This window comes from Lithobates pipiens, unplaced genomic scaffold (genome assembly GCF_037356315.1).
Source record: "Lithobates pipiens isolate NorthernLeopardFrog02 unplaced genomic scaffold, aLitPip1_a1.2 Scaffold_8, whole genome shotgun sequence".
NCBI lineage: Eukaryota > Metazoa > Chordata > Amphibia > Anura > Ranidae > Lithobates > Lithobates pipiens.
In genome coordinates this window covers 502196074-502221742 of record NW_027507903.1, presented here as the reverse complement: position 1 = coordinate 502221742, position 25669 = coordinate 502196074, and the positions used below count along the sequence as shown (strand labels likewise).

Here is a 25669-nt window from a genome sequence, read left to right as displayed (position 1 = left end):
ACCATAAGTAAAGGGAAATCCCCAATGGGTCACAGATGGCAAAAAAACAGACAGGGCTTTTTTTAACAATTTCCTACTAGAGTACCAGCCAGGTACCTGCTCTCCCAAAAAATAAATGTATCCATAAGTGATAGAGGAGAAGGGGAGGAGGCGGAAACTTCCCCTTTTGGGCGATGTTTCCGCTTTAAAGCTAAACCCTGAGGGAAAATTCAAAACTACCCTTGAAGTGATGCTTCTACCACCGCAAGGATTAAGAGTTTAGCTTTAATGTCTCTTGACCTCATAAACACAGGGCATAATGGTGAGAAAACAGAGACCAGTTCCTGTGGCTTGTCTCTTCCCATTTTAATTGATTGCCTCATAACCAAAAATGAGTCATGGGAAGATGCAGCTTAAAGCTAATAATCGCAGTGGCTATTTGCAACAGGTGCTGCACACAGCCCCCCATTGAAATCAGTAAGAGTACATGGGGTATAAACTGGTACTTGTGTAAACATGCTCATGTGTACTGATATGTGCCCCTGGGCCCTGGATACAAACTGCGGTTTGCGTTCAGGGGCGTATATCCATGCGCATACACATAAGCACACAAGCACCGTCATATACCCGTGTACAGCCATTTGATTCGTGTCTGTACACTGCATCTGTGGCTTCTGGAAATGTGGCCAAATTTTACTTCATATGGTCTCAGACACCCACATGCATGAGGTCTTATGCCGCCTACACATGATCGGATTTTCCGTCGGAAAAATCTTGGATGGTTTTTCTGATTGAATTCCACTCAAGCTTGGCTTGGCTTGCATACACACGATCACACAAAAGTTCTCTGAGCTTTCCACCGTCAAGAATGCGGTGACGTACAACACTATGACTATGCCGAGAAAATGAAGTTCAATGCTTCAGAACATGTGTCGAATTGCTTCCGAGCATGCGTAGGAATTTTGTACGTCGGAATTGGTACAGACGATTGGAATTTCCGATCAGAACTTTTTCTGACCGAAAAATTGAGAACCTGCTCTCAATCTTTTGCTGGAGGAAATTCGGAACGTGTGTAAGGGGCATTAGGCTTCTTTTATAAAGCTTTAACAAAAGTATCAGGTGCTTTAATTTAGCCATGTGACTAAATGAGGGAGTCCACCTAAAAAAAATGTATTAAAAGCCAGCAGCTACAAATACTGCAGCTGCTGACTTTTAATAAATAGACACTTACCTTTCCTGGAATCCAGCGATGTCGGCAGCCGAAGCCGAGCAATCGCTCGGCTCTCGGCTGCTGCTGGTGCCATTCTCGGTGAGGGAATCAGGAAGTGAAGCATTGCGGCTTCACTTCCCGGTTCCCTACTGCGCATGCGCGAGTTGCGCAGAGCAAAGAGAGTGGTCCGCGCTGTCTCTGGGACTCGTGTGTGTGCCAGCAAACAGCGCGGCGGGACAGAAAGAGGCATAGACTCCCGTGGGAGTCTATTCCCAGAAGTGGGTGCAAATACCTATCTTAGACCCCCTCCCCCCTGAAAGGTGTCAAATGTGACACCGGAGGGGGGGAGGATTCCGAAAAGCAGAGGTTCAATTTTTGTGTGAACCTCCGCTTTGAGTTTTACTTGTCATCAGACTGCCAAAAAATAACTTCTTGGATGCCTATCTTCATTCCTGTGGAACAGAGTCTGACTTAGCTGCTTCACTAATAGAAATAGGGCATTACTTACTGTACATGTTGGAGTAGGGCAAACATTGTTGCCCCTATAAGAATAATATAAAATTATAACTACATAATAAAGTAGAGCTAAACTAAATCTGAGCACCACAATGCCAAAAAAATTTAAAGCGAAGTTCCAGTCTGTAAAAAAAAAAAAGTAAGTCAGCAGCTACAAATACTGCAGCCAGGGCCAGTACAAGGGGGGTGGAAGGAGCGGATGCCCTGGGTGGTACAATTTACTCAAGGAAGGGGGGCGAAGCGCAGGTGAAGTGCTTCTAAAATCTGTGTGTGTGACTTACACACCGGGTGGCCAGCCAGCAATAGTAACGATGTGCCAAGTGAGCTCCTGCACCCGGCACAACACTAGCATAGCCCAGCCCTTCACGTCCCTGTCACCAGTGATACCCCACCTGACAGACGCTTCGTAGTCTCAGCCCAGTGTGATGTCACTGAGAGGCCAGCCGCGGGCGGGAGGCGGGATTGGAGAAGACCCAGAGGAGAGGAGCATAGCGTGCTGCTGCTGGAGCTGTGACATAGATACCTTCACACTGGGGTGCTTTGCAAGCGCTACAGTGCTAAAAATAGCGCCTGCATAGTGCCCTGAAAGAGCCGCTGCTGTATCTCCAGTGTGAAAGCCCTTAGGGCTTTCACACTGGAGCGGTGCGATGGCAGGACGGTAAAAAAAGTCCTGCTAGCAGCATCTTTGTAGCGGTGAAGGAACGGTGTATACACTGCTCCTTCACCGCTCTTGCCCATTGAAATCAATGGGGCAGCGCGGCTATACCGCCGGCATAGCGGTAGTTTTAACCCTTTCTCGGGCGCTAGTCGGGGTAAAAGCGCCCCACTAGTGGACGAATAGCGCTGCAAAATTGGCGGTAAATCACCACTAAAACGATGACGCTCCCGCCCCAGTGTGAAAGGGGTCACAGAGGAGCCACTGAGGCAATAAGGATCCAAGCACATCCATATGGAGTTAACTCTTTGGATTGGGATGGGGGGTTAATTACCAATGGTATTTGTAATATACAGCATGGGGGGGGGGGTTATTGTACTGCCACTGGTCACTGATGCATTAGTGACCAGTGGCAGTTAATTATCCCCTTTGTGCTGCATTAGTGGCACCAGTGTCAGTGTTAACATTGACACTGGTGCCACTAATGCAGCACAAAGAGGTTAATTAACTGCCACTGGTCACTAATGCATTAGTGACCAGTGGCAGTACATTAACCCCTTCATGCTGCATATTACAAATACCATTGGTAATTAACCACTTGCTGACCCTTCACAGTACATATACTGTGACAGGGTGGCAGCTACAGGCATACGTCGCTGCATGTTTCAGGGTTTCGGGTGCATGCCCCTCTCTACTTATTCCCCTGTGATTTGACACAGCAGGAGACTATCATCAGATCCCAGCCAATGATTCATGGCTGGGACCTGCTGACCAATCGCAGCCCAGAGCCCTATGTTTACAATCAATACAGGGCTCTTTACAGAGGGAATGATCGATTTTTTTTATTTTCCTTGCAAAGCAGGGAAAATAAACAAATCGATCTGTAGTAAACAAATCGATCTGTAGTAAAAAGCAGCACAAATTACACATTGTTAGGCACCCAATGAACCCCTTGTTTGCCCTTAGATGTTAACCCCTTCCCAGCCAGTGCCATTAGTACAGTGACAGTGCACTGATACAGTGACAGTGCACTGATTAGCACTGATCACTGTATGGCATAGAGCGCTGATCGGAGTGTTCTGGCAGGGGAGGGCAAACACAACAGCTCAGCACCGTAGACCCGGGGGGGGGGGGGGGGCAGTTTGCCATCTTCGCCCTGGGCACAGGATGACCTTGTCCTGGCACTGACTGTAGCTGTTGTCTTTTAATATAAAGACACTTACCTTTCCAGGGATCCTGCAATGTCAGCACCCCTAGCCAATATGTCAATTCACTTCAGGTGCGAGTTGCGCTGCACTTTCCGAAGGCTCCCGCTGTCTGGGACCTCTGTGTGTCCCAGAAGGCAGCAGGGGGAAGGAGGAGGGGCCGAAAATGACACAGATCGTTGTGTGGCAATCTTACTAGGAATTGGGAACGGGTCCTGTCAAAACCAGGTACCCGCTCCCCTCCAAAAAGTGCCAAATGTGGCAGTGGAGGGGGGGAGGGTGTGAACAATTGGAGCTTCTCCTTTTGGGTGGAGCTCCACTTTAATTCTTTTTTAATAATCAGAGAAAACACCCATCCATCCATGTCTCCATGCTTTATTTTGTTGAGAAAGTACTGTGAAAAACACCCCCTAGCATATCTAGCTATAGCCATCTTGAATAAGAGCATATGATTCATGTAACCATTATGTCCTGGAATAAATCTGCCCTTAGCTCAGGCGTGCAGGAAGGAGGGTGTGCTTAGCAGAGAAAGCCACTCCTCCCCTCCTTCAGATGAAAGAAAAAAATTCCCATGAAGACTTTTTGCCAAGACCAGAAACCAGGAAGCAGCTTAAGAAATGTAAAAAGAAAATTAAAACAAGTAAATATAAGATACCTTCCTATCGATTTACTAATGCTAGCAGCATAAGGATTACAATTGTTAATGTTGATTGAGAGAGTATAGTTCCATATTAAAATATTGTCTTTGTATAATGTTATCTGTAGAACAGATTATAAAGACTAAATGAAAAGAGAGGCACTGTGCCCCTAAATTCTGTCATATATTGAGGTGCTGTTATATCAATAGAAATTGTAATGTCACAGTCTTACGTCTGGGTGATGCTGAGTTACTTGTCGGTGTGGCATGCGGTTTATGTATGGCATTTGGTCAGAATGAATGACTGCATATTTACTTTGCAGGAGAACGCAGTAAATGGGGAGCACCTGTGGCAAGAGACCAATGTATCAGGGGACCTGTGTTACCTGGGGGAAGATAACTGCCAAGTCAAGTTTTCAGTGAGTACAATCTTGTACTTTAATTCAGAATCACTGTATTAGCTCTGAGCAATGTTGTAATAACCATGCAAACCAGATTTTCTACCTCCCAGAGTGATATGATTGGTAGAAGAATGATGATATTTAGGCCCAAATCGCATATTACTTACTGTTTAAAGAAACTTTAAAAACTTGTTTCCAGGGGTTAGACAGCGCCATCTTAAAGAGGAAGTAAACTCTCCCACTCTGATGCTTCTTTTCATTTAGTCCAGGGGTCTCAAACTGGTGGCCCTCCAGCTGTTGCAAAACTACAAGTCCCATGAGGCATTGCAAGGCTGACAGTTACAAGCATGACTCCCCCAGACATGATGGGACTTGTAGTTTTCCAACAGCTGGAGGGCCGCCAGTTTGAGACCCCTGATTTAGTCCATTATAATAAGTAATTATCAGACTATAGCCACTGTAATCCGGCCCAAATCGCATATTACTTACTGTTTAAAGAAACTTTAAAAAACTTGTTTCCAGGGGTTAGGCAGTGCCATCTTAAGTATTGTTTTCTGAGTCCACAGTGGAGTGTATTTCTGCCCTTACATTGAGCACTTCCTGTACTGTTAACCAAGCCTCCTTCTCAATCCAACGTTTCTATGGCATCCTTGCTTCCCTGTTCATAGCTTACTTGTTTATTTCATAGTATTTACTTGTGCCAATGTCTAATGTTTCCCTTTGTCAGACTTATCAGTTTCAGCTGATAAGACTGCAGTAATGGCCAAGTTTAGACTGTATGTGAGGTCACATGATCACATGGTGTGTAGGAGGAAGCTCTGAGTGATTAGCAGAGTTCAGTATTGTCCACTAGGAAGTCCTGATAACAGATAGATAAGACATAGAGAGTGTGCCTTAAATCAGGGGAGATCTGGGCATGCTCAGTGACTTCATTCTACAGAACAACAAGGATTACAACAATACTAAGCAAGTAAGGAGATATCTACAAGCAGTGTTCATTAGGGTTTTTTATGCTAATTTACATGGGACAAAGTTGTGGGGGAGGGTTTACAGCCACTTTAAGTATTGTTTTCTGAGTCCACAGTGGAGTGTATTTCTGCCCTTGCATTGAGCACTTCCTGTACTGTTAACCAAGCCTCCTTCTCAATCCAATGTTTCTATGGCAACCCTGCTTCCTTGTTCATAGCTGACTTGTTTTATTTCATAGTATTTAATTGTGCCGATTGTCTAATCTTTGCCTTTGTCACTCTTATCAGCTTCAGCTGATAAGACTGCAGTAATGGCCAGGTTTACACTGCATGTGATGACACATGGCCACATGGTGTGTAGGAGGAAGCTCTGAATGATTCTGAAGCCTCCTGGGATATCAGTGGCGTGCCCATAGGAAGTCCTGATAACAGATAGATACGCACATAGAGAGTGTGCCGTAAATCAGGGGAGATCTGGGCATGCTCAGTGATGTCATTCTAAAGAACAAATTTTTATGCTGATTTACATGGGACAAAGTTGTGTGGGAGAGTTTACAACCACTTTAATCCTCTTCATTGTGTAAAAATGCTGTTTGAATCGGTCCTCTCTGATCCTCCCATTCTTCCACAGTCCCCACTCTATCTGCTGATATAATAAAGGCTAGGAGACAGGCTGCACATGCTTAGTTTGGTGTGTATTGCTAGAGATTTTTTTGGGAGAGTGCATGTGATTAGCACAGGGCCAATCAGCACTGTCCAGACAGAGGGCCAGGGGTCCTGCAATCAGAGCAGAATGAAAACTCCTCCTACAAGCTTTAACCAGATACTGATAAAAGTCACAAGACCGCTCTAACTGCTGATGAAAAAAGATATTTAGCAACTTATATTTACTAAAACTATTGCATTTCCATATTCTGTGTACTGTGGGAGAATGCAGGATCCTGAGTTCAGTAACAACTTAAAGCAGCTGAAGAACTAAATAAACAGTTGAAATATGTATGATTTGTTCCACTAGTCTTGTAATTCAGATACACCTACCAGACAGCACTGTCAGGATGTTGACACCATTATTCACTACTGCATCTTCCTGTGTCATTGTCTGCTCATTGGGCTATGAAAGAGCATTTCCCCAGCCCTGCAGTCCTCTCTGTGCTCTTCTCCTGCCTAAGCACCTTCTTTCTGTAGCTCCAAGTCCCTGAAAACACATTGGATTGCTTTCACTGTGCAGTGCTGTTGTATTTGGTTAGCATTGTAGAATCCCACTGCAAACACTGCAAACAGATAATGCATAAAATATATATACAGTGTAATTTTATTAATCAAATACATTTGAACATTCCATAGTCTGGAGATACATAATATGTTCTTAGCTCAAAATAAAACCATATGCAAAAGAGCTGGCATGTAAATATACAGAAATACACATACACATAAATAGCATTATATTTGATAAATTATTTATACATGAAAAGTAGACACGGGCCGATACCTTTTGAAGGTAGATAATCAGCTGAACTTTATTGTGCAGGAGGAATCTGGACCAGTGGTTAGTCCTTGGGTAAATTCTTAGTAGGGGGCTCTTTAAATGCAGGCTACTAAGAATTAAACACAAAGATTGTTATCAGTGATCAAATGAAACTTGCAGTGCTGCTCTAAGACAGAGATCTCTGCCGGTTGCAGTGAGGGGTGCTGGCATCAGTGCACCGTTCAAAGCAATAGGAGCATTATCAAAAAGAAGAAAGGGTGCCGCTCACCAACCCTGTTTATTAGTATATAGATGAATGTTGCTCCAGCCAGCGTTGCTCCAGCCATGTTCCCCTGGCATGTTTCGCCCCGCTCACCAGAGCTTGTGGTCACAGAGGTCATAGATTATATAATCAAGGCAAAAAGTGACTATGCCAAAGACTATTCCCTCATAGAGGTTTCTTCAGCACAATACACCTAAGACCTGATGAAATGTTAACCCCTGAAACACGTTTTCTGTCAACTTTTGATAGACCTTTTTTTGTGAAAAATAAAAATGAAATCTGGACCAATTCCTATGCCTTGGCATGCCCATCCTGTCATACCGTGCAACTGATCCTCCTTAGGATCCTGTTGGAGTCCCACTGGGCATAAGAGAGCTGCAATGCATTAGCATTCATCTGATACAGTGATTCTCAACCAGGGTTCCTCCAAAGGTTGCTAAGGGTTCCTTCAGCATTGGGCAATTTCTGCCTCTCAGATAAGTTCCCACTGACACCATTGATCTTTTTAGCTATCTGTAAGGAGGTAATTCTTCCCAATGATCACAAGTATAAGGACCATTCTTCCCACTGACCATCACACTGATGTATCATGAGTTGTAGATCTCTAATTTTTAGCAAGTGTTCCCCGAGACCGGAGAACTATTTCAAGGGTTCCTCTGTGTGGAAAAGGATGAGAAAGGCTGATCTGATACATTCACAAACTCCACTGAGCATGGAGTACAGTGCTCCACCACCATTATTGTATGGATTATATGGCTAGTTATGACAGCGGTAGAGGGTTCTTTTATTAAGGCAGGACTCTATAATTCTTTAAAAACCTACCATTTATGTGACACTTCCATATTTTCACTCCATAAACATAACAATCCTTGGCTTTTTTTGTATGACGTTTTTTTTACAATAAAAGTTATTTTAAAGGATGTCTATATAGTACTGTACTTCTACAGTTGGAAAAAGTAAACAAATCTAAGATTTAGTTATGCGTTCATTCAAAAATCATCTAATTTTTACATATTAAAGTAATTAATTACCTGAACTACAGGTGCTTATTTACTCTTTGTGATCTTTTACCATCTGGAGTTGCATTTTGCCTTTATTGTGTCCTGTCATCCTGACATGCTTTGGGCATCGGGAGATGAGCAAGAAGACTTTAGCCAGTTTACAGCAAGGGAGCACAGCAAAGTGGAGTGATTTTGGTGAAATTAATTTGCCACAGAAACTCTGTTTCACAATTTATTTCTTTATTTAAATGGCGTTTTTCTTTTAGAGAGAGTATATTGAAGGTTATTTTGTTTGTAGCAGTGTTCATTGTGTTTTTTTTTTTCATTTGTGTACTGTCAAATTCTCTTTACCTTTTTTTGTTGTCTGTGAAAAAAATGTAAAATAATGAGGCTAATGACAGCCTATTTTTTTGCAGAAGAACAGGTCCAGGATAGTTGAAAGGGGCTTCTTGCAAAGGTTATTATCGCACATGCTATCATCTGACTGTATAATCTCCTTTGGATCTTCTAACAACTATGCAGTGCAAGACAAGAATTTACCTAATTAGAGGCAAATTGATTGGATAGCTTAGGGCAGTGGTGGTTAATTTATTTGAAACGGGGTGGCCTGAAGTGCCACCCCTGACATCACTAAATGCAATATTCAGTAGATGTAAGATTGCAGAAATCCATCAAAGACTACAGACGTGCAAAATGTGATGGTCAGAGACTACAGGTATGCTACAGGACATAGGTGGAGACAAGTGGCCCATACACACGATCAGAAGCGATTGTGCGATAAACTGACCGTTCGTACACAGCTTTCGAGAGCTGATCAGGACAATTCATGCTAAATTAACCAATGGGACAAGCACGAAAATGTTTCTCGTACCATTTTTGTTTGATTAGTACAGTTATCGTTCGAAAATACAATACAAATACACTACAACACATTACATCGCTTCTGAATTTTTATTCTGTCATATGGGATTTTTTGTAACTTTAGTAAACTCTTTATTTTCAAAATGAGACTAGTATGTAAAAAAAAAAAATATGGACCATCATTCGTCCAATAATCTAATTTTGTGTACCGGGACCGTTTGACCGTTGACGGATGAAAAGCGAACATCGAGGCATCTTCTCTATGGAAAAATGGATGTAAATGGATGATTATCCGTTTACATCCACTTCCGTCAACATCTGTTTTTAGTTACCGATCAAATCCCAATTTTCCTTCTGTTAAGAAAACGGATTGGCTGAAAACAGATGTAAACGGACAAATGGTCAGTTTTTGCAAGACAAATTGGCTCCGGGACTCAAGTGGTTAAGGACTCTAGCAGGCAGATGTAAAAAAACAGATGACAAACTGATGTAAACTTCATCTGTTTTTTTCTTTGATGAAACGAACGGTTCCGCATGTGTAAAAGGGGCCTTACTAAAACTGGTGCACACAGAATCCGCTGCAGCTGTGCATAGTAACCAAACAGCTTCTAGGTTTAAGCCCAGGTTCACATTGAGGACGGGTTTGAATTTGTGCGAGTTCAGCTGAACTAGTGCAGGAACTACTTTTAGGAATTGCAAACAGCGTCACACAGATTCGGATGATGGTGTTGCCAGCAATAGCCAGCGATTTGACATGAAATTTGACATGTCAAATCTCATGTCAAAATGGGCCGATGTGAACGTGGGCTGAGTGTCAAAGCTTAATTGAATAAGAAGTTAGAAGCTTTGGCTACCATGTACAGCTGCATCATATTCTGTGGGTAGAAAACCTCCCCCCATAGAGACTATAGACATGCATGGCAGATGGTCAGAGACTGTGCCTATGCTACTAGAGTTTTTGGAAACTGGGGATATGCTTCAGGAGATAGTCATAGACTGGAGACACATGACATGAGACTGCCCTATTATAAGTCAGGGGTTCCACATTTGTTTTCTCATTGTGCCTTTAAAAATGACCAAATTTGATATTTCTCTCATCAAGATCTGTTTACATGGAAAAAAAATTCACATTTGTAAAAAGGGAATAAACAGGACAGAAAAAAGTAAGTCAATGATCCAGTCTAAAGAATGTTTTTCTTTTATTGGTTTGGCAATAGGCGCATCCCAGGCCACAGGTTTGGGCACCAAGGATTAAGGGGATAACTTAGGGTATGTTCACATTTTGCACAGTGTTTGTAAATGTAAGACCCCTTTCACACCAGGGCATTTTGCAGGCGCTATAGCGTTAGAAATAGCGCCTGCAATCCGCCCTAAAACTGCTGCACCATTGTCTGTATTGTGAAAGCCCGAGGGCTTTCACACTACAGCGGTGCGCTGGCAGGATGTCAGGGAAAAGTCCTGCCAGCAGCCTCTTTGGAGCGGTGAAGGAGTGGTGTGTTTACCGCTCCTCCACTGCTGCTCCCCAATTGAAATCAATGGGGCAGTGCTGTAATACCGCCGTCAAAACGCCGCTATTGCGGCGTATGGCTGGCGGTTTTAACCCTTTCTCGGCCACTAAAAGGGGGATAAAAGCGCCCCCGAAATGCCGAAATGCGCCGCAAATCCGGCGGTAAAACACCGCTGAAATAGCGGCATTTTACCGCCGACTATGGGCGGTGTGGTGTGAAAGGGGTCTAAAGGAAGTTGTACAAAGTATATACAGTCACATTATAACATAGTGAGCTTTGACCTCAGGAGCCACTTAAAAACGTAATTCTGCCTTTCCTATTGACTTCAATGCATTTCTCAAAAATAATGAAATGTTACGGAGCCCTGGTTCACATTGATGCTACTTTGAAATCGCGCCCACTTCACTTGACGTAGCACGTAGCAAAGTAGCAAGGTCAGAGCCATTTCAGGTGCTACTTGATAGACATATGTGTGGCTTCGTGCACAGATGTCTAATGAAGTCGCGCTTGAAATCGGCAAAAAGTAATGCAGGAACTACTTTTGCAAATCGATGCGAAGCCACAAAATCCTTGTCGCACCAATTGGAACAGTGTCATCCAATAGGCTGCGACTTGTCATGCGATTTGATCTCTCAAATCGCATGACAAATCGCTCCAAGGTGAACCTAGGCGAAATCTGATTTTCACTAAAATATTGTAGAAATGAAAACTTTCACTATCACTCATCTCTACTCAGCTGTGGGATGGCGCTCATTCATAATCCAACAATTAGGCAGGTGACATGGAAAGCTGCAATTCTGAATAGTGGTGTCATCTTGCCACCAAATCAAGATTGGATGAATGCAATTTGAAATACTTTTGCAAGTAAAAACAGCAATTTTATGTATCTAGCTGTTTGGCTGCAATTTCACTTTAAATTGTAAAAACATAAAATAACTTAGCATTTACAACAGCAGTCAGAGCGTATCTGGCACATTCGCCCCTGGAGACAAACCACTTTCTTGATTTTGCACCAGCAGTAAAACCACATCAGTTTTATCAAAGTTTATAACCCTTCATCTCCGCTCATCCCCTACAGTGGATGTGCCGAGCAATTACCCCCCAAAATCGACCTGCGGATTTTTAGGCAGTTGCCATGGTAACGTGGGTTGCCATGGAGAAGAATTAATGTGTATGAGTTTGGTCCTCTCCCCCCAGGGATGGTCCTGCCATCCTGTGTTACTGTGTCTGTGGACAGCGATGAGGGAGAGGGAAGGTTAGAATTCAAAATGTCCTGCTTGATCGTCGGGCCCCTGGGAGCCCCCCAGAAGCATTGCGTTAACAAGGATTAAGTATGTTTCTTTATGTAAATCAGTAAATTTAGTTTAGGGAAGAGAATGTTTCTTTTTTTTAGAGAAAAAAATAAATTAAAAAAAACATGCACTGTATTTAAATCTTACTTTAGTAAAATGACAATTAATATAATGTCCAATGAATTAAAAAAAATGTAATTCCCATTAACTGACAAGGAAACACGCATCCTAATTAAATCGATTTTAGTAAAATGTGATGTGGATTTTTAATAGTAAAAAAAAAATACAAAAACCTTTAAATGTACAAAATGGTCACTTAGGATTAAGAAAGATGTGTTGTCATGGCAACAGCAGACACCAAAGGATGATTCTGAGCAGTTTTGTAATATACCTAGGAAAGTTTTTATAGTGTCGTTTCACAGGAAACCATAATGTCTGTGGATATTAGTCCACGCTCACTGAGCTTAAAAAAATGGCAGTTCTTCTGACAGAAAAAATGGTCATATAGAGCGTTTTTGTATAGGTGTTTAAAGTGTTTAGGAGTGTTTAGGAGCATTTCGCGTTTTATTTCGCGTTTTATTCTGACAAAAAACTCCTCTCAAAAAGACAAGACAGTTTTTTCTTTCTGCCTCTAAACTATGAGCTTGCAATATGCCTCAAATCATCCTAATGTGCATGGACACATAGGATATCATTAAAGCTGACCTTCAGTCATTTTGTCATCTTTCCATTTAATAAATCTTCTGCCCTTGTTGTAACTTTGGATAGTAAAACATTTCTTTTTTCTGCCAGTAAATACCTTATACAGCCCACTTCCTGTTTCTTGTCTGGTCATTAGCCTAGGCCAGTGATGGCTAACCTTGGCACCCCAGATGTTTTGGAACTACATTTCCCATGATGCTCATGCACTCTGCAGTGTAGATGAGTATCCTGGGAATTGTAGTTCCAAAACATCTGGAGTGCCAAGGTTCGCCATCACTTGCCTAGGCTTATGACAACATGCACAGCTCTCTCGCTCTTGTGAGCGTTTGCCAGTGTTACCAGTCTCAAAATATAAATTAAGAGAGCCGATGATTGTAGACACGATGAGGTAATGTGATCAGCTCGGCGCGGACTGAAAATAATTACACAAAGTATCAGATGTGACCACTCATCTTTATGGCTTGAAGTAGTTTCACTTCAATCACGTGTTGTGTGGTCTTATATAGACTCTGCTCGTGTACCTTCTCTGCTATCTACTGGTTGTTGATAGAATAGCAGGATGGTATTTCTTTGCTTAGAAATAAATAAATAAAAATGAATATGTACTTTGGGGTGTCAGTTTTGTCTTTTATGCAACCATATAAACCCCGGTCCGTCACACCAGGAAGGGAATGGGGGGATGAGTCATAAGAAGGAGTCATTGAGCTGCAGAGCTGCAGAACTGGAGGTGTGACTGTGTAAATCCAGGAAGTGAACAGGCAGCAGCTTCAGCTGCCCACAGTTAAAAAAGTTGCATCCAGATGCAGTGGAGGGAGATTTCTGCAGCATATTTGGCAAGTACAGATTCACAGTATATATAAAATAATATGCAAAGTGGTTGGAAGGAAACTTCAGAATGGCAAAGATGTTTTTATTACAAATTATGTAAGTGGACTGCAGTTCCTCTTTAAGCTGCTTCTAGAGGCAAAACTCCAGTCCAGTGTGCATGGACCCTTAAATTAACCATAGAAGTAAGAGAAATTTCTTATGCATAAAGAATGCCCTAAAAGTCTGGATCCATAGGCATCAAATTATTAGAAATGATCATTTCCATCCCTTTAAAGTGCAGATAGTCCAGGAACTGCATGGTGATGACACAGGCAGGCATATGGAGTATTAGATATCTTCAAATGCGTTATCTGACCTGCCTATGATTTGGAGATCATGCTATATTGTGAGTATTATTCTAATTGAGGTGGTGGCACATATGGTGATTATTATGTAAAAAAGGAATTAAGCTCCTCAAGTCACATGCACAGTTTTACTTACCTGAACCCATTCTTTCTCGCCCGGGGATGAGCACACCAGTTCTAGCTGAAGTCTCATGTCACGATTGGATAGATTGATAGCAGCGCTCCCGCGGCTGTCAATCAAATCCAATGATGCGGGCCCGGGGGTGGGGCCGAGTCCTGCTGTCTGTGTCAATAGACACAGCAGCAGGACACGGGAGTGCACCCGCATGGGTGTCCCGAAGGAGATCGCTTCTCCGATGGGACACTCGAGAAAAGGAGGAGCCACGAGCGCCGCTGAGGGACCCCAGAAGAGGAGGACAAGGGCCCCTCTGTGCAAAACCAACTGCACAGAAGAGGTAAGTATGACATATGTTAATAAAAAAAAATAGGGTTTAGTAACCCTTTAAGCATTGACAAAAAATAAAACTGGAAGCTGATTGGCTACCATGAAGAGCTGCACCAGATTTTGCACCCTCCAGTTTAAGTTGATCAATCCCCTGGTCTCAACCAGTTGCATACAGTCAAAACCTGATGGATGAAGGACATTTTCACACTGTTCCATGAATTATGGCAAGGTAAGGGATATTTAGTGACAGAATAATTGGGACATATTTTTACAGTAATGTAACAGGGAAACTTACCTCTGTATGTTACACTTTTTATCTTTTACAATGTAGATGGCTTTCCTTTGCTGGAACAACATAAAATTATTATTATTATACAGGAGATATAAAGCACCAACACTTTGCACAGCATTTTAAAATATAAAGGGAGATAGTAAAGTTACAATACAAGACAAAAGCATTAGAAGGACCCTGCTCATGAGAACTTACAAGCTATAAGGGAGGGGCAAGTGATAATAAAGGTATTAACTGTGTGAGGATGAATTGATGGAGCAGGTTAGTTCAATTGTTAGGTGGAGGCGGGATAGGCTTTCCTAAAGAGATGAATTTTCAGAGATCGACTAAGTGGACAGAGTAAGAGATAGTCGGACAAATTGGGGTATGGAGTTCCAGAGAGAAGAAGAGGCTCTAGAGAAGACCTGGAGGCAAGCACAGGAGGAGGTGGCAAGGGAGCTAGAGAGCAGGAGGTCTTAGGAGGACGGAAGAGGACAGTGTTGGTGGTATTTTGAGAAGTTGATGATGTAGCTCAGGGCAGAATTGTGGATGACTTTATGGGGAGGATTTACTAAACTGGAGAGTGCAAAATCTGGTGCAGATGTGCATGGTAGCCAATCAGCTTCTAAATTCAGCTTGTTCAATTAAGCTCTGACAAAATACCTGAAAGCTGATTGGTTTCTATGCAGAGCTGCACCAGATTTTGCACTCTCCAGTTTTAGTAAATCAACCTCTATATGTTATATGTTTTTACATATGAATAATTGTGCAAGTGAAAGCCAGTGGAAGGATTGTCAGAGTGGTGGCAGATGTTGAGCAGTTGGAAAGGTGGATTTGTGTCATTCAAGATAGGCTGAAGAGGGGGTAGTCTGTGTAGAGGTGGGCCAACAAGAAGAGAGTTGAGGGGTTGAGGTGTTAAAGAGTTGAAGTGAGAGAGAGTGCACCACTATTTCTGTGGGAAACTTCTTAATTCAACATTTTCCAGAGCTGGATTGGTAAGCAAGGTCCAGTCAACTGAAATCATCTCTGCACGTAGCAACATCACTTCTGATACACTAAGAAATGTCTAACATTGTATTCAGGTTATACGCAAGTGTATAAATTACAAAGTCAATGACTGTCATCTGTACTGTAATAAAACTTTTAAATGCATTTTGCCCATGCATCCAGACTTTTGGGACACCGTGTATTTTTGTTACGTGCTGCTTCAAACTTTCTCTCACAAACTTTTTCATCAGACTTCAGCAAACTACAAAGGTGGCCCCCCCACCCAACAATCTCTTCTGTTTGTTATTTGTGCATTTTGCTTTTAAGGTATTTTTGTTTTTGCACAAAACTTTTTATGCTGAATGTAAAAAATATGTGGCCAGATTAGTCTTGCTCTGATTTAAATGGACCTATGCTTTGCATTCATCTAATTCTTCTAATTTGTTTAATCTAATTCAATACCCAAAAGTATGTAAAGATAGCAATATCTAGGCTGTAGTCAGCTTTCCAGTCAGAGCTTACACAGGGCAGACTGTGACACCTCTGGACCAATCACTAAACACCAGTGTAACATGGAGTGGGTCACATGCTCATTCATACCCAGAAGTGTCCAGTAATTTTTGTTACTCCTGGCAGCTGAACGGAGCAATGAGAAAGAGAGAGAGAGCAGAATAAGGGGAGTGTATACTACAGTAGGTTTTGAAGGGACATGTTTTTTTGCTCTGTGTGGGTAAAATACAGACTTTCTTTAAACTGCCCATAGAGATCAGGGAACAGTTGAATGTGTATGCTTGGTTCCAATGAGCCTTACTGTTTAGGGGGAGTGAAGGAGCAGACACTGTGGAAATAGATGACCTTGGTGGTAGCAGTAGTGGTCACACAGAACTTTCTAACCAGTCCCAACAATTAATCTTCCAAGAGCAATTGCGCAGGCCTGTCTGTTGGTACCCCATAGACATTATATGTTTGCCCGATGGTTGAATATAGGAGATTCTCATCTAACGTCTATGGGCATCTTTAGGCTTCATTCACACTTGTGCGACTTGTCAAGCAACTTTGGACATCAAAGTTGTATGACAAGTCTTTCCCCATGTTTTCCAATGATAACCATTCATATCTGTGCAACTTAAAGTTGCAGCAACTTCAAAGTAGTTCATGCACTACTTTGGTTGGACTTTCATGCAACTTGAGGGCCATGGACTTCAATGTTAAAGTGGAAGTAAACTCCCCTATCATTTTCAGCCAAGGAAGCTGCCATCTTTGCCTCTGTTTAATCTTCAACTGCTATGGTGCTGCACATGTGATTCGTTATGACACCAACCATTGGATGGTTTGATAGTTTGGCTGAGAGTACAACCAATGTGCAGTTAGCATTCCCGGCATGCCTTTTTTTTTAACTGTTTAAATCAATGGGTTTACTTCCACTTTAACCCTCAGAAGTTGCATGAAAGTCATACCTGAAAGTTATACAATGCAACTTGTGCGCAACTGTTGTCCATTATCACTGGTCAAAGCCAAAGTCATATCCAAGTTGCACCCATCCAAATTTGTGTCAAAGTTGCATCATAGTTGCACTCCAAAGTCTGCGCAACTTTGTATTGTACAAGTGTGAATGAAGAAGAGGAGTGGGGATGCTAGCAATTGCTCATTGGCCTGACCTTCATTTAAGGGCTGGACCTACCGGTTCCTACAGAAAGAGGTAGCTCTGAAAAAAAGCCACTTTTGTCAATATGAGCTATCTTATCTTGTATCAGACTGATGATTGAATAGGACATAGAAGGTTCCTTACTTACCCCATGCCTGATCTATTTGGAAAGCAGTGGCATATTTAGCCTTTTAAAAGCTTTCCCAGTTTTCTGTATGCTAGACACTCTTACATCTCTGGTATAAACTCACTGCTGATCACGTTAACACTGTGTTTATGTTTCCTTTTCCACCAGAAGTCAGCGGTGCGGAGAAAATGCGCAGCTTGTAAAATCGTAGTCCACGTTGCCTGCATGGATCAGCTAGAAAAGGTATTAGGACCCCATCTACTGGTCATAACCTGGAAAGTTTTTTTCTTTCCCTCTAAAGTAGTCAGCCTTGTAGAACACCTCTAGTTTTCTAACATATAGCATGCTTAAAGGGAATCATTCACTTTGCCTTTTCAGCACAACGCAAAACATTTTTTTGTTAAGGGCATATAGAAATTGGGCACTGTAATTATATTAACAGTAGATACATCATATAGGATAAAGAGCAGCATCTTTGGTGAGGCTGATTTTAACAAAAGCATGGTGACCCAAAACAGGGGGTCCAAATTTGAAGATTCAACACATTATGAAGTGTAAAGTTCTTTCGTTTTTTAGGACTTAAAGTGTTATTAAACCCACAACAGTAAAATCAGTGTGTATATGCAGTAAAGTATGCTTGTTATACTCTCTGGAACCTAAGGGGTAAATCTTCCACATTATGTAAAAGACTGTTTGATCCTGTATGCACTGATTCTCCCCTTCTTGCACTGTCTCTAAAATATGTCTGGATAAGACATAGTTAGTGGAGTCAGGCTGCTCAGTTTGGTGTGTATTGCTAGAGAGTTTTTTTTTTCTTGGGAGAGTGCATGCAAACAGCACAGGGCCAATCAGCACTGTCCAGACAGAGGGTCAGGGGTCCTGCATCCTGAGAGGACAGCCAGTGCAGTATGAAAACTCCTCCTACAAGTTTTAAGCAGACACTGATAAAAGTCACAAGACTGCTATATACTGCTAAAGGGGAGAAACTGCTGAGAAAAGGTATTTTGCAGTTTATATTTACTAAAATAATTGCATTTCCATGTTCTGTGTACTGTGGGAGATCAGATATAGTGAACGCAGGTTCTGGGTTTAGTAACACTTTATGTATGAAGAATAGATGTAAGGACTCAAGGGTGGCACAATTACCAAGGTCTAATTGTTTGCTGTATAAATATGGGATATCAAGATCAAAAGGTAAATTAATTAACAATAAGCTTCTCCACTGACACCTTCACTATAGTCTGCTGCTGCTCCCAGAATGAGTGGCCAATTGCCAGGTCCAAACAATATCAGGTAGGAGTGGATAGGATACTCAATAACCCTATGTAAGCTCCAACAGTGTCTGACACAGAGCTTGCACAGGGACTAGGCACACGGTACTGTCAGAGGACTGAAGCAGCAAGGTAACACAGAGAAAGGGAGCCCGCCATGCGGAATAAAATATGTGTAGAATTATTGATTTCCTGCAGGGGCGTACCTAGAGCATTTGGCACCCGGGGCGGATCCTATATCTGGAACCCCCCCCCCCCCCACCATAAAATGTAAAAACACCCACTGTGTCCCCTGCATACCTCTGCATCCTTCAATATCTTTTTGTCACTACTGTGTACCCCCTCTCCACAACTGCTCCTCTGGACCCCTTTAAATTACACAGCACCCTGCACCTCTGGACCCCTTTACATTACACAGCGCCCTGCACCTCTGGACCCCTTTACATTACACAGGACCTTGCGCCTAAGGACCTCTTTACATTACACAGCAGCCTGCACCTCTGGACCCCTTTACATTACACAGCAGCCTGCACCTCTGGACCCCTTTACATTACACAGCCCCTCACAGCTCTGGACCTCCTGCATGTTACACAGACCCCCTACAGTGCAGACCCCCTTCCCTACCATACAGACCCCCATCTACAGTGTAGACCCCCTACAGTACAGAATCCTCCCCTACAGTGCAGACCCTCCTACAGTACAGGCCCCTCCACCCTACAGTGCAGACCCCCCTATGGTACAGACTCCCCTACAGTGCAGAATCCTCACCTACAGTACAGACCCCCCTACAGTGCCGAATCTTCCCCTACAGTACAGACCCTCCCCCTACAGTGCAGGACCCCTTCTACAGTGCAGGACCCCCCTACAGTGCAGGACCCCCTACAGTGCAGGACCCCTTCTACAGTGCAGGACCCCCCCTACAGTGCAGGACCCCTTCTACAGTGCTAAACCCCCCTACAGTGCAGGACCCCTTCTACAGTGCAGGACCCCTTCTACAGTGCAGGACCCCCCCTACAGTGCAGGACCCCTTCTACAGTGCAAGACCCCCCTACAGTGCAGGACCCCCTTACAGTGCAGGACCCCCTTACAGTGCAGGACCCCTCTACAGTGCAGGACCCCCCTACAGTGCAGACCCCCTTACAGTGCAGGACCCCCCACAGTGCAGACCCCCCACAGTAAAGAACCCCCCTACAGTGCACAGACCCCCCACAGTAAAGAACCCCCCTACAGTGCACAGACTCCCCTAAGGACCCATAATGTACCTCGATCCCAAGGCAGCGGCATTGCAGGGGGGAGGTACGAGCAGCACCCGAGTGGAGTGACATCATCTGTCGGCTCAGTGATCCGGGACCCGGCGCAATAATCCCCTTCTCTCTGTGGTCGCGTGACTCACGTCGCGCCGTTCTGATCAGTCTCGGCAGCGGCTGTCACTCACAGCCGAGCAGAGTGAAGCCGCCTCCCCCTCCTCCTTTATATCTACACAGTGCTGTGCATGCAGGAGGGGGAGGCGGCTTCACTCTGCTCGGCTGTGAGTGACAGCCGCTGCCCGAGACTGATCAGAACGGCGCGACGTGAGTCATGCGACCACAGAGAGAAGGGGATTATTGCGCCGGGTCCCGGATCAGTGAGCCGACAGATGATGTCACTCCACGCTGGCCTGACCCCCCCCCCCCCAGTGTGTGGCACCCGGGGCGGCACGCCCCCCGCCCCCCCACTTAGTACGCCACTGATTTCCTGAAAATGCTAGTTGCTGGCCATCATGAAGACCCTCTGGCTAGAAAGAAAATGCATTTCAGTTCTGCAGTTGCTGGCTGCATACTTGTTCCAGGTCTGTGGTCAAATGAATGGTTGAAGTCAGGGCCAAGCATTTTATTCTGGTAGTTAAAGTTTTGACTATAATTTTTTTATCTGGCAATATATAGTATAGTATATAGTTTACAGAAATTTGCATGCATTACATTAAATAACAAAATAATGCAAAACAAAGATACATTGTGTTAGGTAAGGATTCTACTTTTGAAATAATTAAAATAATTAAAAATAGAAAGGAGTGCTATTTTAAAATATCAAAGCTATTAAAAACGCATTTGCAATGGTATGCTTTTAATAGATGACCTAATTTTCCTCTTTTTGTAAAAACTCCAGATTAATTTTAGATGCAAGCCAACTTTTCGTGATGCGACCTCACGGGCTCTGAGGGAGGTAAGTGTGTGAGAGGACCACAAAACTAAAGGTTAGAAACTTTACACTAAGCCCAGAAGCCCCTTGGATAAAATGAAAAAAGGAAATGGCTATAAATCCAAACATTTATTTAAATGAAGCCATCAAGTCATTGTCATTTTGGGGCTCCTGCTAGGAGTTTAAGAGTCAAAATCTGAGATTCAAGGAGCCTTTAAGTTCTATTCAATGTCAGTAACATATTTTGATTTCCAAAACATGTTGTAAAAGTTATGTATAGGGTATAGGAGTAGAATAAGAAAATGGTTACCTGTAGATTTTTGGAGCTTGAAAAAGCTTTACGGAAATCATACCATCAACAAAAAAGACTAATACTCGTAAAAACATATTGTTTTTATATAAAACCTTTTCATAGAAGTGCTTTTTAGAACCTATGAGCCTTTGTTGTTGCTCTAATTTGAATGACATAAATGGATAGTAAAATTGGGATACCCATTCACAATATTTTATGTGTGAGCCGTCTGTTTATTGTCCTTTTGTTCATTGAAAATGGTGTTTCACCTCTTGATAGACACTACCAATTTGATTTGCTTAGATTTCCTGGCTGTAGCCCCGCCACCCAATCCTAGCCTTTGAGTTTCACCACCTTTGCTGTATATTCCATAGTATAAGTGAAGTAAAAAATATTCAACAGGGACTGTATGGAATGGACTGATCCTTACAGTGGTTGTAAACCCCCAAAAAATCTAAATCACAAGAAACACATTGGGGTTGATTTACTAAATGCAAATAGACTGTGCACTCTGCAAGTGCAGTTACTCAGAGCTTACTAAATGTGGTAAAGCTTCAAGGAGTTGTAAATCCTCAAGGTTTTTCACCTCAATGCATTCTATGCACTGAGGTGAAAAACATTCTGTGCTGCAGCTGCCCTCCAGAGCCCCCCCTTTTTCTTACCTGAACCCGATCAATCCAGCAACAAGCACAAGCCCAGAAGCTCCAGCCACTGTCTCGGGTCCTCTTTGGATAGATTGATAGCAGCAGGAGGCATTGGCCAGGGGTGGTGCCAAGTCCTGCTGTCTGTGTCAATGCATGCAGCAGCATGACCGGGAGTGCACCCGCACGAGTTCGCCCATGGAAAGCAGCTCTTTGTGAGCACACCCAATGAAGAGGAGGGGCCAGGAGCACCACCGGGGCACCCCAGAAAAGGAGGACCAGGGCCGCTCTGTGTAAAACCCTTGCACAGAGCAGGTAAGTATAATGCCACGTACACACAACTGGACTTTCCGGCAGAAAAGGTCAGACGGCCTTCCCAATGGAGTTCCGACGGACTTCTGACCGAACGTACTTGCCAACACACGAACGGACCAAAGTGTGTTTGTTTTGAACGTGATGACGTACAACGGGACTAGAAAAGGAAGTTCAATAGCCAGTAGCCAATAGCTGCCCTTATGTCGTATTTGGTCCGTCGGACCAGCATACAGACGAACGTTTTCCCGATAGAAATTGATTCCGTTGGACAGATTTGAAACATGTTCTATTTCTAGGTCCGTCTGAATTTTTGAAGAAAAAAGACCAGAGTGATTCCATCAGACCTTTTCTGCCGAAAAGTCTGGTCATGTGTATGCAGCATAACATGTTTGTAATTTAAAAAAAACATGAACCTTTAGAATCACTTTCACTTTGCAAAGAATAACCAATCACATGCAAGGAAAATGAAAAACAGCATTTTTCTTTTCTAATAGTCTTTATTGAAAATGTTAAATAATATGCAGACACTTAAACAATGTAAAATAAATGTAAAAAATCAAGGATGCATTCTCCAAAATGATCAGAGGTCCTGACCACGAAACACAGAGTAACTAAATTAAAAAGTTTATCAAATAAGTAACACTCCGGTGCATTTTGCAAAGTGCACAGTATATTTTCCCTTAATAAATCCGCCCATTACCTTTATCTACAAAGCACGACAAGTAATCTGACCCCATTCTGACCGGGAAAGGAGCAGGCATGCTTCTGCTATATTCCTCGGTTTCCCTCAGTAAAAAATCCGTCACAAAGAAAAAAAAAGTGTTGCCACGCCCCCTCTCCTGTAATTGACAGTCTATATAATTATGCTCGTGCGCGCACATAAGAAGTGCCTCTCCTTCACCACATCCACAGATATTCCCCATAACTCCCCCTGCTGCCTCTTGATTGGCTGTTCTGTACCTCAGCATTTTAGAAGAGGAGGTAGTCAGGTGATGTGCAAACACACCGTGCATAGATTTGTTGGGGTGTATAGAGCTGGGAGGTACATCAGTTGATGTAATGCCTCCGCCTCCAGAGCTCCCGCCTGCTGACACGCTCGCAGAAAGGGACAGCTTCTGTAGGCAGATGTAGAAAATTAGAGTGATATACCAAGGTAAAAATGATGCTATCCAATAAATGATGGTACTATCTATGTACACATGGTAGTCTTTCATATTCATGGAACATGGGGTTTACGACCACTTTAAATATCTTATGTCATTAAAGTAGAACTCCAGGCAGAGAGTGAAAAAAAAATGTTTTCACAGATGTGTATGTGATGGTAAAACTTTTTTTTTTTTTTTTCGTTTTAAAGTAGGGAATAGTTTTTTTGGCTTTCTCTGTCTAGCTTGGCGAATTCCCTTTCTTCCTATCCTGTTGATCAGGAAGTAGGAAAAACATCTCTCCAGCATGAGGAAAAACACCCTCTTAGCCCCTGTACACACGGTCGGAGATTTGGACAACCAAATTCGTCGGATTTTGTCCATCGGATCTCGTCCAAAACTGTTGCATACACACGGTCGGACTAAGTTGTCGAAAAATCCGATCATTCAGAACGTGATGACGTAATTTCGTTACGATGGGACTACGTTTAGGCTAGTAGCCAATAGCTTTGATGTAGGAATTTGATCTGAGCATGCGTGGCACTTGGTCCGATCAAAATTCTCTACACATGATCGGAGTATGTCCGATCGAACCAGTTGGTCTGGAAATATTTCCAACATGTTTCCAACACAGTCGGATTATCCGACAACACGATCCGATAGGACACATTCCGACGGATTCTCCGACCGCGTGTACAAGGGCTAAGTTGTACCTGGAACAGGTACATTGGAAGAGTTCCCTTTAATTCAAGCTCTGGAATTGTAAAATTTGGGATTTCCCATCAATGCCCATGGTCACCAAAAGATATAGAGAGGTCTAATTTCCCAAGTGAGGATGCAAATAGCAGTTTAAACCTGCAAGACTGGATAGGTAGTGCCGGAACCTTGGACTCCCATTGGTATTACCATCCAGTGGTGTTGCAGTGCTGTTTATACCGGGTGTCTGGATTCTGGGCTTGCAACGTATACACTCCAAATGATTCCCACAGTTTCCTTGGTTTGTTATGCTAATAAATGGATCTGAGATTAGAGTGTCACATTACGAACTAATAGTCCATAAACAATTTTATTCCAATATAAAATCAGGTGGAAGACTATACAAGAAAGTTTAATAGTAATAGATAATGTGGGGTTGTCAAACCAGCAGTGGAGGCCGTTAGTAAATTGCTAAACAGCTCTATATATCAAGGGGTCACCAACCCAAAAAGACAAAAAAATAAAAAAAAATGAAAAAAGGATGTTCTAGGGTCGCCCACCGGTGTTTAAATCACACACATAAAAGTATTTACATATAGAATTTATTACAAAATATAAAAGCTAAGATACATAGAATCAATTTTTTCATACACCTTATGGACCACAGACCTTTGACGATGATATGACTGTGGCTGTATAGATTGGGAACACTGGGACTGACAATAGCGATCTTTACCTTTGATTCCTTGGGATGTTCCTTTGATTAATATCCGCCCAGGTCAGTCCCCACTATGACGACATTTGATTTGTTTTTTGTTTTTTACAAAATTGTTAGTCTTTTCTTTGTTTATAGTGCAAAAAATAAAAAAGCCCAGTGTTGATTAAATGTCTATTTGTGGGTGACACCATTTTTTTTGTAGTGGAATGCAGTGCCGTATAGCAAAAAAAAATGGTCTGTTCATGAAGGGGGGTAAATCTTCCAGAGGTAAAGTGGTTAAGGATGGCAAACAAGGCTTCCCATTTTTAATTAATGATGAAGGGGGCAGGATTTAGCCCCCCAAAGTGCATCATTGACTTTATTTGATAGTCTTCCACTTGATTTTACATTGGAATATATTTGTGTATAAACGATTGTACTAAATTGTGCTGTGGCACTTCAATCTGAGTATCTGATAGAGGTGCTAACTTCCCACTCTCAAAATTGACAAATATGCTGGCTATCTATACATGTTAATCCCAATATAATGTTTCTAGTTCCTTTTTTTGTCCCTCACCAACAGTAACAGCCATTAGCACAATGACCCCCGGAAAAATCACAATTTAGTCTTTCGTTTCAATGTCACTGCTGCAGCCTGAAATGGAATTCAGACCAGGACAGACAAGTGTTGTCACATACACAATCGGATTTCCGTTATTCTCTCATTATTACAATAGTCCTTGTAATGATGTTGGCCTAAAAACATTTCACAATCTCCATTTGGAGAAAATATGTTTTACAGCTGACAACATGCATTATAGGAAGCTGTCTCTGCATGTAAAATTGATGCTAAAAAAATTTAATAAAAAAACGTCTGATTGTTGCAGTAGTGATGGTGGTGGGAGGAGGGGTTTGCATCAGTGTAGGAGGGGAGGAGGAAACCTGAGGAACTGGGAGGGGATAATATTAACTCTTAAGAAAAGACAAGATTTGCATATAACAACAGTTTCCTTCCTATATACAGTGCCTTGAAAAAGTATTCATACCCCCCTTGAAATTTTCCACATTTTGTCATACTAGAAAACACAAAGATAATTGTATTTTATT

At 42.6% G+C, this 25669-nt stretch overlaps 1 protein-coding gene across 14 annotated transcripts in view; it reads left to right on the top strand.

The window, feature by feature from the left end:
• Nucleotides 1-25669, top strand: part of DGKI (diacylglycerol kinase iota) — a 542650-nt gene that overhangs the window by 231323 nt on the left and 285658 nt on the right. For 12 of the 14 annotated variants that reach the window (XM_077469233.1, XM_077469236.1, XM_077469234.1 and 9 more), the window contains 3 exons: nt 4526-4621; nt 17499-17573; nt 20747-20803. In XM_077469233.1, the coding sequence (XP_077325359.1) occupies nt 4526-4621; nt 17499-17573; nt 20747-20803 (228 nt within the window). The remainder of the gene's footprint in view (nt 1-4525; nt 4622-17498; nt 17574-20746; nt 20804-25669) is intronic. The other 2 variants (XM_077469224.1, XM_077469232.1) reach the window with 1 other exon arrangement.